This window comes from Myotis myotis, unplaced genomic scaffold, assembly GCF_014108235.1.
Source record: "Myotis myotis isolate mMyoMyo1 unplaced genomic scaffold, mMyoMyo1.p scaffold_m19_p_5, whole genome shotgun sequence".
NCBI lineage: Eukaryota > Metazoa > Chordata > Mammalia > Chiroptera > Vespertilionidae > Myotis > Myotis myotis.
Window position 1 is genome coordinate 63009424 of NW_023416357.1, and position 17662 is coordinate 63027085.

Consider the following 17662-nt stretch of genomic DNA (forward strand, 5'->3'; position numbering starts at 1 on the left):
TCTGTATTTTTTCTTGCCCTGAAACAATAGAAGGGGAACTGGGCTCATTTGCTCCCACTTTGTTTCACCTAATTGTTAAACACAAAGGATCATCTCCCCATATTTAGAAATATTTTTCCTTTGTTCCCCATTCCCATTTGTCTCCATAAAATTAAATACTATAAAAGCTTAACCGAAAGGTTAAGTCCTCTCTACACATTGTTCAGTAAATATGACAAAGTCACATATCCCACTGGAGACTATGGAACATGAAATATCAAGTGGCATGCCCACCACCATCAAAATCTAGATAACAATTTGCACTATAATTATCCAACCAAAATAAACCAGACCTGATTTTATTCCAACCACATTTTAATGAGAACTAGTTTCATTTGCCTTTATAATGTGTGTTATCACAGAAAAGAGGCAAGAGCTAACTGTTAATTATAGTTTCTACATATACAAATAAGTAACTAATAAAATTTAGAATGGACACTCTGACAGCTCAGAAGCAGAAAGGAAAAAAAAACACACAAAAGTTTTTGTTAGTTCATTTAAAAACAAAGATGAGCACTCAGTTATTTTCCTCTTTTCCAGGCAAAGAAAATGGATGATGGCTATCAGAGGAAAGCTCTTCGGGACAAAATCTGTCAACTCATACCTTGGACTTTAATAAGGAGCCAATGAGATGTCTATTCATTCTTAAAATGTGGATTTCATTTATCGTTTTTAAACTGTTTCTACAACCACCAAAAATCCTGCTTCCCATGAACAGAAGCAACCTGTGACATAGTGGCATTCAAGCTGTGCCTAGTTTAATCAGGAGGACTGAGTCAGGTTACTGCGAAATTAATCTGAAGGAAGTTCTGTTTTTACTGCAGGACATGGGAATAATGTTTCCAGACATCATCAAACAGATGCAGTAGCAAGAAGTGTAGTATAAATTTTGGGTAAAGTTTACTAGGCCACATGTCCTTCCAAATGTACCCAAAAATATAAAACATGGTGGAAAATATTGCAGGCCCAGTGGATATACTCTTATAAATTTTAATACCAAATATGAATGTACTTCCAAAATAATTTTTTGTAAGAACTCACAAGAACGGTTTAGTGAGACCCTATAATTCAGAGCCAAAAAGGTTCTGGCTTCATGTTTCTGGAAGCACCCCAAATGCTTCATTTTTAGAGGTACTACATTTCTACCACTATCTCTTACTGAAGAAAGATTCCTGATACCACTGAACAATTTGAGAGAAAAAAATCAATCAACAAATAAAAAGGACTATTCGTACAGAAAGAGGAATAAGGATTTGGGGGGTGGTGGTAATAAGGGCAGTTAATATATTACTTTGAAATTAATAAGTTGTAAACTGCAAAAGAAAATTGCACATGTAAACATGGTACAGCCCAAAATTTAACATTAAAATGTAATACGCCTGAGTTTAAAATATATTACTACTCGGCTAAAACATCCTCTTTTATCAACAATACAAGCAGATAGCATTTGAATGAGCTCAAATTACTTAAAGTAGAGCTTTAAATGTAGAGCCTTGACAAAATAATTATAAAGTGGTTTAGTCCTTTTCTAGCGTCCATATTCATTTCCGGACCATTTTCATGAAAGAAAGAAAATCGGTCCTAAAACAAGATGGCTGCTTTGGGGGAGGTGGGGGGGGATGCTGATTTAACTGAAAGCCCAAAACCTAGCTTTTCTAAATCGGGAAACAAGGACTTAGTCATATTTTCTAATCTCCAAGTATGTATTCACGCACCTCCAGAAAGAAACCTATGGATTACACTGTGCAGTTATTTAAAATTATTAATAGCAAAGCAATTTTGTGAAAGGTCTAATCTTTGTGTACTAAAAACGTGATTGTACAAAAGGTATACAGAGATATCACATGACCAAGATTCCTACTTACACTTTACATCAGAATCACAATCATCAGTCATGGAAATCAGGTCGCTTGGTAAGTAGTAACAGGAATAATATCGACATATCTCTTAAAGAATCCCATCAAAAATGTCCAATGATATCCTGTTACAAACACATCAACTGCACATATTTGGCTTTTTTAAACACCCAGGAACTTAACTATTAGACACTCTCTCCTTGAACTGTACTTTGCTGACCTTCCCTGAAGCAAATGGCAGATTAATTCTATGACATATACATAAAATTTAAAAACATTTCCCACATTTTGAAATAATGTTTAAACAGGTTTTTTTTAAATCACTCAAAACTATTTTTATTTCTCACTTGAGTGGAAAATAAGACCTGACAGTAACATTTTCTTCAAGCTGTCAGCTGTCAATTGTATGAAGGATGTTTCTAAAGATGACAAAGGTTTATTTTTCCTTATTGAAAATGATAGAATCCTACCTGAATGAAAGCTGAGCTAACCATCACTGTGGTAGACAACTGTCTCTCGGCAACCAGATAACTTTAACTAGAAGTTTTCACTATTTTAAAATAATGTTTTTACTGAAACCTTTGGCTCACTGTTTGAAAACAATATTCAAAAGCCTCAAAAATCAAAAGTTTACATCCACACACATTTCAGAAAATAGTGCAGCGATATCAGTAATTTCCAATAAATCCTACAAAGTACATTACGGAGTATAAATGATCAAGAATACTGAGATATAAGAAACTTTTTTCATTTATAGTGAAAATTATGCATAATAGTAATGGCACAGAAACACTTGCGTTATATTATTAGTTCTTAATTTTAAACTAAGCACTTCTGTGTCATTGTGCTGTCTTGGTTATGAATGATGTAATTTTGAAAACGTATATGCCGACAAATTTAAGGGGAAACAGATCGGGAAGTTAGTAATACCCAATTCAGAAACACTGGAAGTTTAAATTAATCACAAGAAACTTTTCTAACCAAACAATCTCAGGGTATAGTTTGAGAAGTAGACAAAAATACAAACTTAGTAATATAAATCAGGCCCTTAAAAGTGACATGAACTTACTGATGTTTAGCTCCCTAAGACCACCATCGTAAGACACAATACTAAAAGTGGATTTTAATATCTCATTCCTTATACCGCTCTTTGGGATTTTTATGCCTAACTATGAAGGTGTGATCTGTCACAAATGGTCAAAAGGCAGTTTTTTCTCAGTTTGGAAGACTGATGCTGACGGAGTATCCAGAGTAAGTGACCAGTAAGGAAGGCCTTACTGTACTTGGGGACATATAGGCTTACGTTTCAACAAGGACATTCCAATCAAAGCTGTTTTCATAGTTTTTATACTGTTTCTGAAAAGAAAGTTGATAATATATACTCAGTCAACATAGATTTGTTCATTACTAAAATACAGCTTTTTAAATCATCATTGCTATACTGTAAGTTATTCAAAACAAGCACAAAAATGAAGAAGGTTGAGTGGCTTCTTTTTAAAAAGCTATTAAGCCAAATATGTATATTGTGGGGAGGAGGTGGAAATACTAAGCAAGAGACCAAATGCTACCCATATATAAAATTATGGTCTTACCATTTTCTTGTTTTGTTCATTTTATATTTTAATGTACACTCTTTCTCAAAGGTACATTCTTTAGCCATATACTTCTCACAAGCTTGCAAAGACCAGGACTCCGGAAGGACTAATTGTATGCATTCATTTTCTTGGCCCAGCATGAAGTTGGTAGCTTGCTTGGTACATAGCAACAGGGGAGAAAAGGAGGCGTTCATTTTTATCTGTCCCTATCCAACAGGAAACCAGGCCAGTGGACAGAAGGCAATGAAATCCCTGTTCAGAAGGCATCTTGCAAGATTAAATGGCAAGAAATTCACAAGGTTAATTTGCCCCCAAATAACTATGTGCTCCTTCCAAACCTGATCCTCCGCATTCAAAGGTGGGAGTCTTTAAAGCTATTGATTATCAGCCAGAAGACACACGGCAACAAGATATTTGTTCAGTGAACCAATGGCTTAGTTAATACCACTAAAAGCAACTAACAGGGAGTAATAAACTGCTAAAGGCTCTCTCTGATTCTTTTAATAACAAGGAGTTTACTAACTTTGGCCTCACACTGGAAATGCCCAACTAAACTGTACTGACAAGTGAGCCACAACTAGCACTGATGCTCCAGTCACCTAAAGATAGGTGACTACTTCTGGTAGCTTAATAGGAGTAAATAATAAAGTGTATACAATGGATAAAACAGGACATCTCAGTAGCCAACTTCACTTTCCAAACTTCTATGGAAAACTGTCCAAAAACAAGAAGCATATTCTCTTTTATAAATTTCTAGATAAAATAGAGGAATAGAAGGCAGATTCAGTTCAGGTCTCCTAAAGGGATAGGGATAAAAACATGAGATATAAATCTCCATCATACAGCTTCATTTTTATCCGGGTGTTTATATAAATACTGATATAAATAAATATCAAAATAATAAACCTACCTCATTACATCTACTAAACTGATATATTACATCGAAGCTCAGAGTCAATAAAGTTAAAAGATTTTAAGTAATGCCTTTTACTTGAAGAACTTTTTTATCTTTCTAAATGTAACAATATTATTTAAAACACTGAAAATTTCAAAAACAAAGTTAAATACTTTACAAGTCTGGTAATAAAACTTATTCAAAACAAAATCAATTTTCCACCTTTCCTCCAAACAAATTTTTAGAGTTAAACCAAATTGATTTCATTTACTTGTCAGTGGAAAAGGCACCATGCTGGCATTAAAACACTGATGGGTCAGATTTTAAAAAATAAAACATAAAATTTTGAAAGAGGAAAAATACTCAGGGATCATCATCAGGAAAAAATTCCAATTAGCCTCATGCACATGACCTACAGGCTAAAGATTCGGGAGTGTTGACGTGAAGTTCACATCACCTTCACAACTTCAAGATTACATGTTAACAAAACTAAATGTTGTCAATTACCTGCTACGCTCACACTAAATATTTAATTTACAAGTCTCTGCAAGAATTGAAAAGCCCAAGAAAACATATGATTAGGTTAAATTTTGGTAAATCCCAGATGAATTACAGAGGTAAGTTTTCTTGTGAGAAAATAACATTTTAAATTGGTGATGCTCAAACCTGAAGAGAAGCAAAGCACCAAGTGAGAAGAATCAGTATTCTTAAAGTGTGCTGGTTGTATTTGTCACTATTCCATCCATTAACACCAAGCAGTGGGAGACATCTTTAATTATCCTAGCATCAATTTGGCAAGTGGTCAAAAGAATCCAAGAACTTTTCCATATACACACAATATTTAAAAGAATATTTTCATTGGAAGCAACAAACTGTTTATAGCATCCTTCATTCAGATTAAGTTGGATGTTCTTAATATTGAGTCATTTGTATCTTTAAAAGAGTAGCTACTAAAGGAGAAGTAAATAAAGTTTTATCACTAAAAGTCTTTTAAAAAGTTATTTAAAAGCTTTTTACATTCTTAAAGAAATCAAGGACAAATAGTTATATTCTCCTTGATTTGGATTTTCATTACTCCAAGTTACTGAGTGACATGCCAGTTCAGAATTCAGCATAACATTAATAGGATCATTCTATTACTCTACTTGGGTGAAGTTAATACAGGTTTTGAAATTTTTAAAATATGAAATATGCACTTAGGCAAATGTTACCATGTACTTCTACTCAGACTGATAGTTTTCAGTTGCTACTTCAGAAATTTGTGCCAATTCAACACATGAAATTAGTTTGGACCACCGCCCAATAAGTATTGGCAACTAAAAAGTTATCAGCATTTGAAAATTGAGCATCCATTTCCCAGAAGTGAATACCTGGGAAGATAGATTCTAACAGTAAAACTATCTGACAGCAAGTAAGTTTAATATTTTCTCTTCTATGAACCTAAATCAATGGATGTTTATGGTATTAATGGAGTCAGTAATGAAACACAATGTAGCAAATAAATGCCTATGACTACACAAGTTATAATATAAAATATTTAGACCCTGTGATCAAATTCTAATTTTATCTAAACATAATTTTAATTTGAAGTTGACTGATATACGCTAAAATATATTTGCTTCACTTGCATGGTATCATTGCAGCTTAATGTGTCCACTGAACTTTAAGTCTTTAAGATAAAAACTTTAAGAATCTATTTAAGTTGCAATTAAAGTTTTCTACTTTTTTCCAAAAGATTGAAGTCTTTTGATTATGCTATTAGTTTAGCAAAATCTTAAAAGGTAGGGTTTATGCAAAACCAAAAAGCATGGCTAGATTACCTTGGTAATGATAACATATATGAAAGGGAAATGTAAAACACTGAATTTATGAAAGTCAGTAAATTGGTGCAAATTTTCTAAAATCCTGTTTCACTATCATGTAATAAACTGCTTTTTTCCCCCCTCTGAATTACTTATTTTGCATTAGGCTCCTTTTAAACTACATCCAAGCTGACTTTTTTTAATTCATCAAAAAAAGCACCATCTTATTTAACATATCAGAGACAAATCTGCCACCCACATTTGTAAAATTATATTATTTTTAAAGTAAATTTTAGTGTAATAATATAGGAAGATAAATAAGTCCATAAACCCTTAAGCATACTAAAGTTAGGACTGAATCTCTTGGGAAAGGTGTATGTCATTCTTTCTTTTGAACGTTATCGGAGTGATAATGATCAAATAGAAAGGCCTTTCCATGGACCTCCAATTACAATACTGACTGGAGAATACTCTTGGACCTTAAAAATTCTACAGATGAACTTTGGGCTGGTTCAAAGCTCCCATGGCATCCTGAGCAGAGGAGCTTCCTGCAGGCAGGGCAGAGCTATTAAAAACATGACCTGTGACAAAAATCAATGTGCTAATCTTAAACCAAACAACAGTATCAAAAGCACAAAACAGAGATAACCCAAGATAAAATGTCCTCAAGCTAACTCAGATTAGCTAGGCGGGCTAAGAAGGAAGGGTACAGGGGTATGGCTGATTCTGTTTTAACCCAGATGACTAGAACATCCAAGTACCCAAATAAATTAGTGAGAAAAAAAGGACACTGTGAAGTCTGGCATGGGAAAGAAAAGACAACCAAGTGCAAAATGCCCCAAATTCAACTAAACCATTTCACCGTTATTTTATTTAATAAGGCACTAAAGTTTACAAATATAAATTCCTCCGTTTTGTGTATGCTGTCTAATAAAGCCCAAAGGGGAATAAAACCGACCAGCATAATGAGGCTTGCTTTTAACACCATCACAACTGCAAAGCTTGATCTATTTGTCTTGTCAGCTTTAATAAAAGGCATTTCCTCTGGCAGGATGGCTTCTTTTTCTCTTTTTCTAATAGTGGTAAGTGGCATGTCAAAGAAATAGCTTCCCATCCCACCACCCACCTCCACAAGACTTTTTTTTTTTTAAACCAAACTTTCAGGGATGTCTCCAATTCTGCCAGGCAAGCAATTAGAGCTTGGACTACCCGGGTGTGATTATCTTTCCTGGGGGGGGGGGGGGGGGGGGGGACGAGACTTTTTCTCCGTTTGGCAACCGGTGGACCGCTAGTGGGGAAATGTGCCCATATCTTCACCTGAGATGACATTGCTTTAAGTGGGGAATCCCTCCCCTGCCTGCAGAAGGAAGGCGGGAGGACCGCGGAGAGGTCCACTGGGAGGCAGGCAGCACTGGAAGCGCTCTCCATACTCCTCTCCCCAGGCGAGCTGGGCGCGCAGCAACCATAAACTCTCCTCGGAATCCCACCACTGTCCTTCCAACTTCCACTCCAGCCCGGGGTTGGGGGGGGGGGGGGGTCGGGGGGGAGCTGAGATTTGGGGACTAATGTTATGTCCCTTCTGGGCTCGCACCGAAGCCAGCCCGCAGCTGGAAGCTGGCCTCGGTCCCAGAGAGGCAGAGCAATTTGGACCCAGTGGGGCAGACTGCTGCCCACAGGCCTGGGAGAACGTGGGGCTCTGAGCGGAGCTGTTCTGGGTTGGGAGGGGGTCCGTCCGGTACGCTGGACAACACCCGCCCCAACTCCACATTCCGTGTCCGTGGACAAGGGATGTCCGCTGGTGGCCACGGTCCAGCAGCCGCGCTAGGGCGGCCCCGGGCCCCGGGCGCCCACCTTTAGCCTCCCGCGTGGGCTTCGGGGACCGCAGCAAAAAAAACGGTTCCAGGGAACCGCGCTGGCTCCTCTGGCTGCACACCGCCAGGCCGTGGACGAAGGGCTCCCACCTCCCTGCTCTGCCAACTCCTGCAGCTCGCTCTGCACACATGATGTAACCCGGCATTAGATCAAACTTTCTGGCACCTTGAGCCCACCCAGGGGTGGAGGAGGTGGGAGAATCTTCTCCACTGCCAAGAGCGCCGGGCCCAGACTGACCCAGGGGCCGGATCATTTCCTTGCAGTTAAAGAGGAAAATAACCTAAAGCTTCCGCTTCCCAGCCCCCCTCACTTCCCCCAGCCCGTGCGCTTTTTGAAAGCACCGAGAAAAGACAAAAATTAAAAAGAAAAAAAAAAAAACTTTAGGGCTATTTGGCGGGTCTCCCTGCAATCCCTGCGCACCCACGCTGCAGGCCGGAGCTCCCGGAGGTGCGCCCCGGGGCAGCCCGGGACCGAGCCCTGCGCCGGTATCGGGATGCTGGCCATCCTGCCCCGGCGGGTCAGCGGGGGAAAGTCTCGGCTCCCGGACTCGCGCCTTTTCCAAGTCTCCTCGCTCTCTGCAGAGGCAGCCGGTCTGGTTAGACCCGGGACTCCCAGGGGCGCCAGGCCTCCCCGCGGTGGCTTAACAAAGAGTGGCGCAACGGAAGCGCTTCCCGCCGGCGCCCCGAAAGCCATCAGCGCACGGACGACGTAGGCTCCGAGGGTGCGCGCTGCCAGCGGCCGGTGCGCGCTGCTCCCCGCTGCCGCTGCAGCTCCTTCCGCAGGGCCCCGAGGCCCGGGGAGCCCCGACTCCTTGCCCCCTATTGCCTTACCTAGGGTTGCTGCTGTTCCAGTAGACGGCGTAGCGGTCGGCGACGGCCTTGGAGCCCGGGTCCTGGCTGAACACACACATCCAGAGCACCAGAAACATCAGCGTCAACATCTCCACGTGCAACATCACGCCTGGCCAGCGGCGGAGCACTGGACGCGCCACTCCGGGGAGAGAGCAGGGATCCGGAGAGAAGGAGGGGAGGAGAGAACGAGAGGGAGAGAGCAGGAGCCAAATAAATAGGAATAAATAAAATTCAAGAGGGATGAGAAGAGAAAAAGGCACACACCAAGCTGGGGGAGGGGGGCGGAGAGCGGGAAGAAAAGAGGCAGTGGAGTGGAGGGGCTAAATACAAACTCGCACCCCCACTGGAGGGTTCAAAAGGAAAAAAAGAAATCACAAGATGGAGAGAAGCATGCGAGTGTGTGGCGGCGGCGGCGAGGGCGGGGTAAGGGGGTGCCAAGCTGTGTCTAGGGCGGCGGCGGCGGCGGCTGGCCGGTCACCCCGGGAGAAGGAGGTGCGCGCCCGGCCGAGCGACGGCAGCGCGGGTCGGGGCAGGCGGCGGCGCACGCTGCACAGTCACCGGGAGCTGCGCGCCGCGGCCGCGGGAAGACATACACTGGCCCGCCCGGCTCGGCTCAGCGTCGGCGCGGCGGGATGCACAGCTCTCCGCCGCCCAGGGCTCTCGCAGGGCGCCCCGCTTCGCTCCAAGTTACTTTGGCGGCCGGTGGGAAACTGCGGAAGGAGAGCTCCGTGTGGATGGGGGCTTCGCGCCGGTGGCCTCGTCTGTGCCTTCACTGGGCAACCCCCAGAAACCGCGGAGGAGTCGTAGGTGTTGCGGGTTCGGGGCGGTGCGCTGAGGAGGGTGGGGATCCGGAGCCACAAACCCAGCCCCGCCGGCGTCCTGGAACGGGTTAAGCGGCAACGAAGCTGGCGAGGAGCAGTCTTGCTTCGCAAACCTCAAAAAAAAAGTTTGGCTCTCCGTGTCTTCCAGCAGGTCCCCGGCGGAATCGGACTGCAGCGGCGGCGGCGGCGGGAGACAGCACCGCAGGCGCTGGCCTCGGGGATTTCTCGCGCGTGCTTTTCTCGGCCGGGTGTGGGTGTACCGAGGTGAACGAAGAGCAGAGGTTACCAGCCAGCCAGCCAGGCGGAGCTGGGATGACTAAACCTGCAGGGCGACGCCAACCCAGGAGCTCGGCTGCAGAGCGGGAGGGGAAACAATCACTTTCACATGAATCTGTCCAACTCCTGGATGGGCTGATGTCAGTCTCCGATCGCCTTCCGGGAGCAGGAATGAGCCCCCGGACGCAGTGCCAAGAGCCCCGAGTGCGCCCTCAGAAGTCTCTCCGCGACTCCGATGGGTTCGGCCCCAAGCCCAGCAACTTGTAGAGACGCATCAATCAGTTTGAAAGGGAGGGTGGGGGGAGCGCACGAGCGAGTGGCACCTCCCCGATGACTACATCAGAAAACCTTCCCGATCCTCCCGCAGCTGCTCGTCTTCCCCTCCTTGGGCACAGCAGCAAGAGGTGAAAACCACCAACCGAATCCTAAAACCCCTACCGGGCGGGAAAATAAACTTGAGTGCAGCGGCGGCGGCAGCCCCGGCAGCCCGGGAGGGATTGAAACGGCTGGCGAGAAGTGGAAAGGAGTAAAAGTCAGTTTTGCAAAAGAGAAAAAAAAAGGGGGGGGTGCTTTATGGGAAAAATCTCCTCGGGCACGCCCCCTCGTTAATGACTTGCGTGTAAAGCCGACAGCAGCCGCGACCCAGCAGCCGCACGAGAACGCGAGGCGGCCCGCGTGAACGTGGGCAGGGGAGGCGGGGGGGCGGGCGTGTAACGCAGGGCGCGGGGCAGGCGGGCGGCGCGAGCACGGGTGAGAGCTCTGAACCGAGCAGGGGGAGGCGCCGCCAGCCAGCGCCCGCCAGCGCGCTGCCGCCGCGGCCCGGGTCCGGGGGGCTGCTCCCGTTACACCCTCCCCCTCTCCCCCATGCAGTTTACTTGGGTAGGTAGGTGCGTGGAGCAGCCAGTCAAGGAACAGCCTGCTGTTCGCTTACAGAGCCAGGATTTTTTTTTTTTTTTTCCTCTCTCTTTACGCCAACCAGATTGGCTGTTCCAAGAGAAAGAGGCGTTTTCCTAATCTCCTCCCTTCCTCTCGCCTCCTGCCCCCTCCCCGGCCCCACCTTCCTTCTGACTAATTGAATTACTGGGAGTGCCGAGGCGCCCTCTTCTCCACCCAAGCCCAGCAGCCGCGCGTAACCCTTTGGATGCTGAATTCCGTCCGGGCTGAGGAATGATCGGACGTTTTTACCTGAGAATGGGGTTATTTCGATTACAAAGGAACCGGTTCCCAACCGGGAGCCGGAGCGCCGGAATCTGACTCCCGGGCCCCTCAGGTGACATGAACCCGCTGGCAGAAAGCCTCAGTGAATACGTGTTCTCGTAAATCTGCCCTGGTCTTCCCAACGAGCAATGGCCCGGCGCTGGGTTATCCGGAGAGCTGAGCATCTCTCCTGTGCCTTTCAATCCCCCGCTTCCTACAAGGGGTTTTAAAGGTTCATGAGCAAGAAGCATGACTTTCCTGAAAACACTTTTTAAAAAACACCAAGAAAATCACAGGGTATGTAAAAGTGATTGCCATTCAGTGGGACCGTTCAGGAAATGAATGCAGCAGGAGAGTCCATCAGAAATACGTTACACATTTTGCATGTCAACCCCGAGGTTGGTTCGCTACCCACTCCCCAAGGGGTAAATGTTTTGAATAAAGTCTTTTCGGGAAGGAACCTATGTCGGAGAACAAGGTCCCTTATTATTGGAAAAGCCTCGCGTTCCTGGACTTCAAGAGCAGGTTGCAGCACCGTGGCCCCAGGCCATCACCGGAGCGCGATGGCCTGACAGCGAGGCCGACTCAGCGCCCCGGGATGTGTGCCCCTGTCCCCCAGCGCCCGGGAAACCAGCCAGGCGCCGGGCTCAGCGGGGCTGCAAACCCTGGAGACTCTCCCTCGCGGGGCTCAGTCTGCGTGGTATTATTCTTTCTTGCTCTCTAGGGAGTTTTCTGCCTCAGTGGGGAAATGCTAGTCCCAAGAAAGAGAGCACTTTTGTTTTGCTCCCAAACTTACCTGTTCTTCCCTGTACTTATTAGCCCAACATAATCAAATATCACGCTGTCTGTCCTGCGCTTTCCAGCTCTGGAGTTCAGGATTTCCAGGCGCTTCGGAGCCGTTTGGAAGCGTCCAGACGCCCTCCAGTGGTGGCCCTCGGTCAGCACCCAGCGCGGGTATTGCCTGCAGCTCAGCCAGATGGAGTTTGATAGTATCTGGGATCATGATCCATAAAGACTTAAGGGAAAAGGAACAGTTCACACGGGCGTGGAATTAAATGGATGTTATGGGCCCTTGCCTGAAAGTTGCGTAGTTTGTCAATTGCAGAATTTTTCCCACCCGAGGAGATTCCGAAATTGTCCTAGGAAAGTAACTCTTCCGTTTGTGACTAGGTATAGATTGCAATCTGCATAAATACAGACTCCAGGACAGATCACCCAAACAAACCATCTTCTTAATTTAAAAAAAGTAAATTCAGAATGTTAACACAAATGCTTCTGTATATTTCACAAAATTCCAGCAATGAGAAAGAAGTGAGAAAATTTCAAGTAGAGGATTAAAAAGATAATCTTTTACTTTTTAAAATCAAATTTTCATTTAAAAAGTTATGTACTTTTCCCTCCTGGTCTCTAATCTTGCTGATGTTCAAGTGCTTTGCCTATTTTGGGGTGTGTTTGTTTTTTTTTCTGTTGCAGAAAGAATGCATTTATTTCTTCCCTCGGCCTTTTTGATAATAGCTCTAATAGGTGCGCACCTGACTGAAGCAGTTTTGCAGGAAATACTCTGGACCCTTTTAAGGGGCATCTGTGTCTTTCAGAAGAGAATGCACAACTTCTGTCTTGGGGAAAATGCTGATCATCATCGGAGACTCTTTTTAGTCAGGGAAATATCAGGTATCTGGGAGTTAGCAAGCTGGCTTCCTGTGGCTTCCAAACCAAAGGAGTAAGAAGAGAAACAGAATTTACATCCACTTATTTCCTATCTGAAAACACATACTGTAACCAAAGTTGAAATGCAAAAATTCAACATATCAAAAGAATACGGATGTCCTACTATTTTAAATGTCTCTAATTTGTTTAGAGTCTGGAGAGTCCCATTTTAAACAAAACAAAACCAAAAAAAATATACATTATGGCCTTCCTTAAAATGATTCAAGGAGTTAGAATAAAGGTATGCCTTAAAAAGAGTCAAGGAGTTGCAATAAAAGCAACTGTGAAGAACATAATTCAGCCCTAGCTGATTTGGCTTGGTGGATAGAGCGTCAGCCTGCGGACTGAAGGGTCCCAGGTTAGATTCCAGTCAAGGGCATGTACCTTGGTTGCGGGCACATCCCCAGTAGGGGGTGTGCAGGAGGCAGCTGATTGATGTTTCTCTCTCATCGATGTTTCTAACTATCTCTCTCCCTTCCTCTCTGTAAAAAATCAATAAAATATTTTTTTAAAAAAAAAGAACGTAATTCAAATGTCTATGAAATAACTCATAAACCTAAAATAAGTGCTTCCTTTTGGGATTATATACCTACATAATTACTGCTATTAGAGTAACCAAGCAGCAATTGATAGAACAGTGATTTTCAAACTTGTTCATCTCACGGCATACATAAGCTAATTACTAAAATTCTGTGCGACACCAAAAAAATACATATTTTGCGAATTTGACCAAAAAAAATAGGTATAATTTTGATTCATTTTCACTGGATGGCTGTCATTTTTTTATTTGACAGTCTAAGAGAATATAGGTCAGTGCCACTGACTAAATAGTCAGGTATTGCATGTTTTAAAAAATGCTTATATGCCGAAACCGGTTTGGCTCAGTGGATAGAGCGTCGGCCTGTGGACTGAAAGGTCCCAGGTTCGATTCCGGTCAAGGGCATGTACCTGGGTTGCGGGCATATCCCCAGTAGGAGATGTGCAGGAGGCAGCTGATCGATGTTTCTCTCTCATCGATGTTTCTAACTCTCTATCTCTCTCCCTTCCTCTCTGTAAAATATCAATAAAATATATTTAAAAAAAAAAATGCTTATGGCACAGTGCCTGCCATGGCACACCAGTAAGAGAGGTATTATTAACTATGCACTTATTGCTGGTAATGTGACATATTCAAGTCACATTATTCAAGTGATTTGAATTTATACAAATCAGGATTATATAAAATAATTATATTATTATTAGTCCAGCGTCACAGAGGCAGACTTTCAAGCTGGCCATCCTATCTAATAAAAAGGGAACATGCTAATTGATCATCATGCCCTCACAAGATGGCCGTGCCCACAGCCACAAGATGGCAGCGCCCAGTCCCCTCAGCCCCACTGGGGCGGCAGGTGTGCGGCACGGCTGGGGCCACCTCCAGGCAGGTCCGGCCGCTCTGCACGCCTGCCTCCAGAGTCCCCCAAACCCCTCAGCTCCCCAGCCACCCAGGGCCAGCCCGAGGTGAAGGCAAGCCTTGGATGGCTGCTGCCCAGCTGCCCAGAGCCAGCCTGAGGTGCAAGCAAGGCTTAGGTAACCAGGGCCGGCCAAGGCTTGTGCTGCTGGCAGTGGCAGCAGCAGAGGTGTGATGGGAGCGTTGCCTTCCCCTGATCGCTGGGTCACCTTCCGCCTCTGAGGGCTTCCGCACTGTGAGAGGGGGCAGGCCGGGCTGAGGGACACCTCCCCTACTCTAGTGCATTAATTTTCATGCACCGGGCCTCTAGTTAAAGGATAAGGAGCATTTCCCCCCAGTAGAGAAGGAGGTTCAAATATAACAAAACAAAAACAGCAAGGAGCTAAAACATGGGAAAATAAAAGACTTTGAGATTGAAACAGGATTGCAGGGAGTTGAAACCTGAAAAGTTGAGAATGGACTGTAAAGGGCTTAACTGCATTTTAAGAATGTTTGTGTTTAAAGCTACGGGCAACCAAATGTACTGGTGGTTTTAAAACAAATGACAATGAAGCAACAATCATCATGCCTCAAATTAAAGCACAAACAGGGATTTTTTAAATTTATGTTTAATTGTTTGGCCTTGAACTATCTAGAGATGGATGGTCTGACCTTGGCTATGAATTAGAATCACTTAGGGAGCTTTTTAAAAGAGAACAATGGTAGGGTCCCACTTCCTGTTTTAGTTGGTTAGGGCAGGGGAACTGAGATCTGTAATTTTTAAAAGCTACCCAGGGAATTCTAATGAGCATAGAGGATTGAGAATCACTGAACAAGGTAATTTATTTTTCACCTTAACTACTTCAATATTTTAGGCCAAAAAGAAAGTTCTATACTTATTGGTCTGGAGAAATGTTCCAGCTAACCATCAAGGCAGGAATGCTGATACTTTAGAGAGCTGAATTTTATGATCCTGTGCATTAAAATGTAGTGATACTTTAAAAATAATTCTCACATGGCACAAAATAGAATGCCATCTCCAAGACGTGGCTTCAGGGATCAAGCTTGATTTTAAATATGGGTTAGCCCTGGCTCGTGTGTTTAGTGGTTCGAGGGTCAGCCCAGGCACAGAGGGTTTCAGGTTTGATTCCCAATCAAGGGCAAGTACCTCGGTTGCCAGTTCAATCCCCAGCCCAGGGTCCATGTGTGGGAAGCAACCAGTGAATGTGTCGCTCTCACATTGATGTTTTTCTCTCTTTCCCTCCCACCCTCCCACTTCTCTAAAAATCAATGGAAAAGGTATCCTTGGGTAAGGATAACAAAAAATAATTTAGAATAAAATAAAAATGGGCTTTTTTTTTTTTTTACTAGTTTGGACTTCCTTTTTAAAGCATTAGCTGCCTGCCAACAGATAGAAGTAGAGTTCTATTGGGTTAAACAAATAAATGTGAAAGCTGGTGAATCAAACCCCAAAGTCCACAGATTAAGAAAGGCTTATTTAATATGGCAGTTAAATGAAAACTGATACCCAGAAAAGATAATAAAGGAAATAAACTCAAGGGCAAAGATTAAAGAAATAATAACTAGACATAAAACCATGTAACAGATGACTAACATAATGGTATTCAAGCTAACCCTGCAGCCTATTTTTTTGAACATTAAGAATTCATTCCAAAGCCCCAAGTAACCCAAGTTCAATCACCAAACTGTCACCCGCCTATCCTGCCCACAGACTGTTTGAAGTTATTTAATGAAATCTTCTCCCCTAGTCTTTCCTTTTATAACAGGTTACTCAGAATCTTTAGAAATAACTCTTTGCTAGCTTTTCTCTCCTTAGAGACCTTAGGAAATGCTCCTTTTCTATTTCTGATCTAGCTGTCTCTTCTGTGAACAACCTAAAAGAGAGAGGGGGAAAAAAACACACAAAAAAATTCCCTCTACTAAATAGAGTACAGGGTCTTTAATCTTATGACCTTCAACTTCCATCATGGATTTTCCACTATTCCTCATTCTCCTTTTACTTTCTTAGAGTTTGTTTCACAGAATCTCTTCTCTTGTATTCTGTGGATAAGTAGAAGCAGTTTTATAAATTGCTACAATATTCTGATAGAGGCATTTAAATTTCTTTAATACTAACCATCTATTTGTTGTTGCTTACCCACTTCAAAACACAGTTTACTAGTAAGACCTACATAGCTAACATTTTAAACATACAGAAGTTTGAGCTGTCATTTTGATAAACAACTAACCATATTACTAGGCATATCCTATATAATAAAAACCTAATATGCTAAGTGTCCAGTCGTCCATTCAACCAATCAAAGCATAATATGCTAATGATATGCTAAGGCCGCTCAACCACTTGCTATGATGTGCACTGATCACCAGCAGGCAGATGCTCTGACCTGTAGGTTAGCTTGCTGCTGGGGTCTGGCCCATCAGGACTGAGAGATGGGCTGGACATGCCCTGGAGCCCTCCCGCAGTCCCTTCCCAGCTGGCCAACCTCCCCAAGTCCCTCCCTGGCCCTGATCATGCACGGGTGGGGTCCCTCGGCCTGGCCTGTGCCATCTTGCAATCTGGGCAGAGGGCTTCCCCCCCCTCTCCCGCCAGTGCACAAATTTCATGCACTGGGCCTCTAGTAGGTAAATATGTATTAAGTTTCTGTGCATTACAAATGTGTATTGCTTAAATGTAATTTTAAAGGAAGCAAACAAGAATGGGTTGATTCAGCCAATTTCCACATCACTTTTCATTATCTGGACTTTTGTCTAGATACCTTATAGTTATGTGACCAGTTTTCAACCATAAGGCAAAAATTACTGGGTGGTTTTATTCTCATTAAAAATTTTCTTTTTTTTTTTTTTTTTTTTTTTTTTTTTTACTGATTTATCATGTTTGCTTTTCATTGTTCTGTATTTCCCCTCTTCAAATTTTTAAATAAAATTCACCAAATTTATTTGCATTTTCTAAATTTAATTGATCAACTAGCACACTGTATACTGCCAGTAAAGCATACTATCATAAATTCTTTGTGAATTATTAAACAATACTACATTCCTTGCTTAAAAGATATAGATTATCATGAATGTAGATTAACAAAAAAAATAAAATGTTATATTTATTTTATTATGATGGCAATCATAGATGTCTACAGCATACCTTTATGGAAATAAAAATAATATAAGTAGGCTTTTCAGAAATAAAGTTAATTTGTGTTGGTTTTTCCCATATTCAAACTAATAGTTAGGATTTTTCTCCCACCACCTTTATTTACCATCACCCCAAAAGCATATAAGAATGAATTTTTGTTTTCCTTTACTT

General features: G+C 43.1%; 1 protein-coding gene across 7 annotated transcripts in view; it reads right to left on the reverse strand.

Annotated features, from left to right (window-relative positions):
• The window catches only part of EFNA5 (ephrin A5), a 297935-nt gene extending 287018 nt beyond the window's left edge, over positions 1 to 10917 (reverse strand). For 2 of the 7 annotated variants that reach the window (XR_004967502.1, XM_036308959.1), the window contains exon 1: positions 8890 to 10917. Coding sequence is in view for 5 of the 7 variants with exons in the window: in XM_036308959.1 (XP_036164852.1) it covers positions 8890 to 9014 (125 nt within the window). In the remaining 2 variants the exon portion in view is untranslated. The remainder of the gene's footprint in view (positions 1 to 8889) is intronic. The other 5 variants (XM_036308962.1, XM_036308961.1, XM_036308964.1 and 2 more) reach the window with 4 other exon arrangements.
• Positions 10918 to 17662: the final 6745 nt, after the last annotated feature.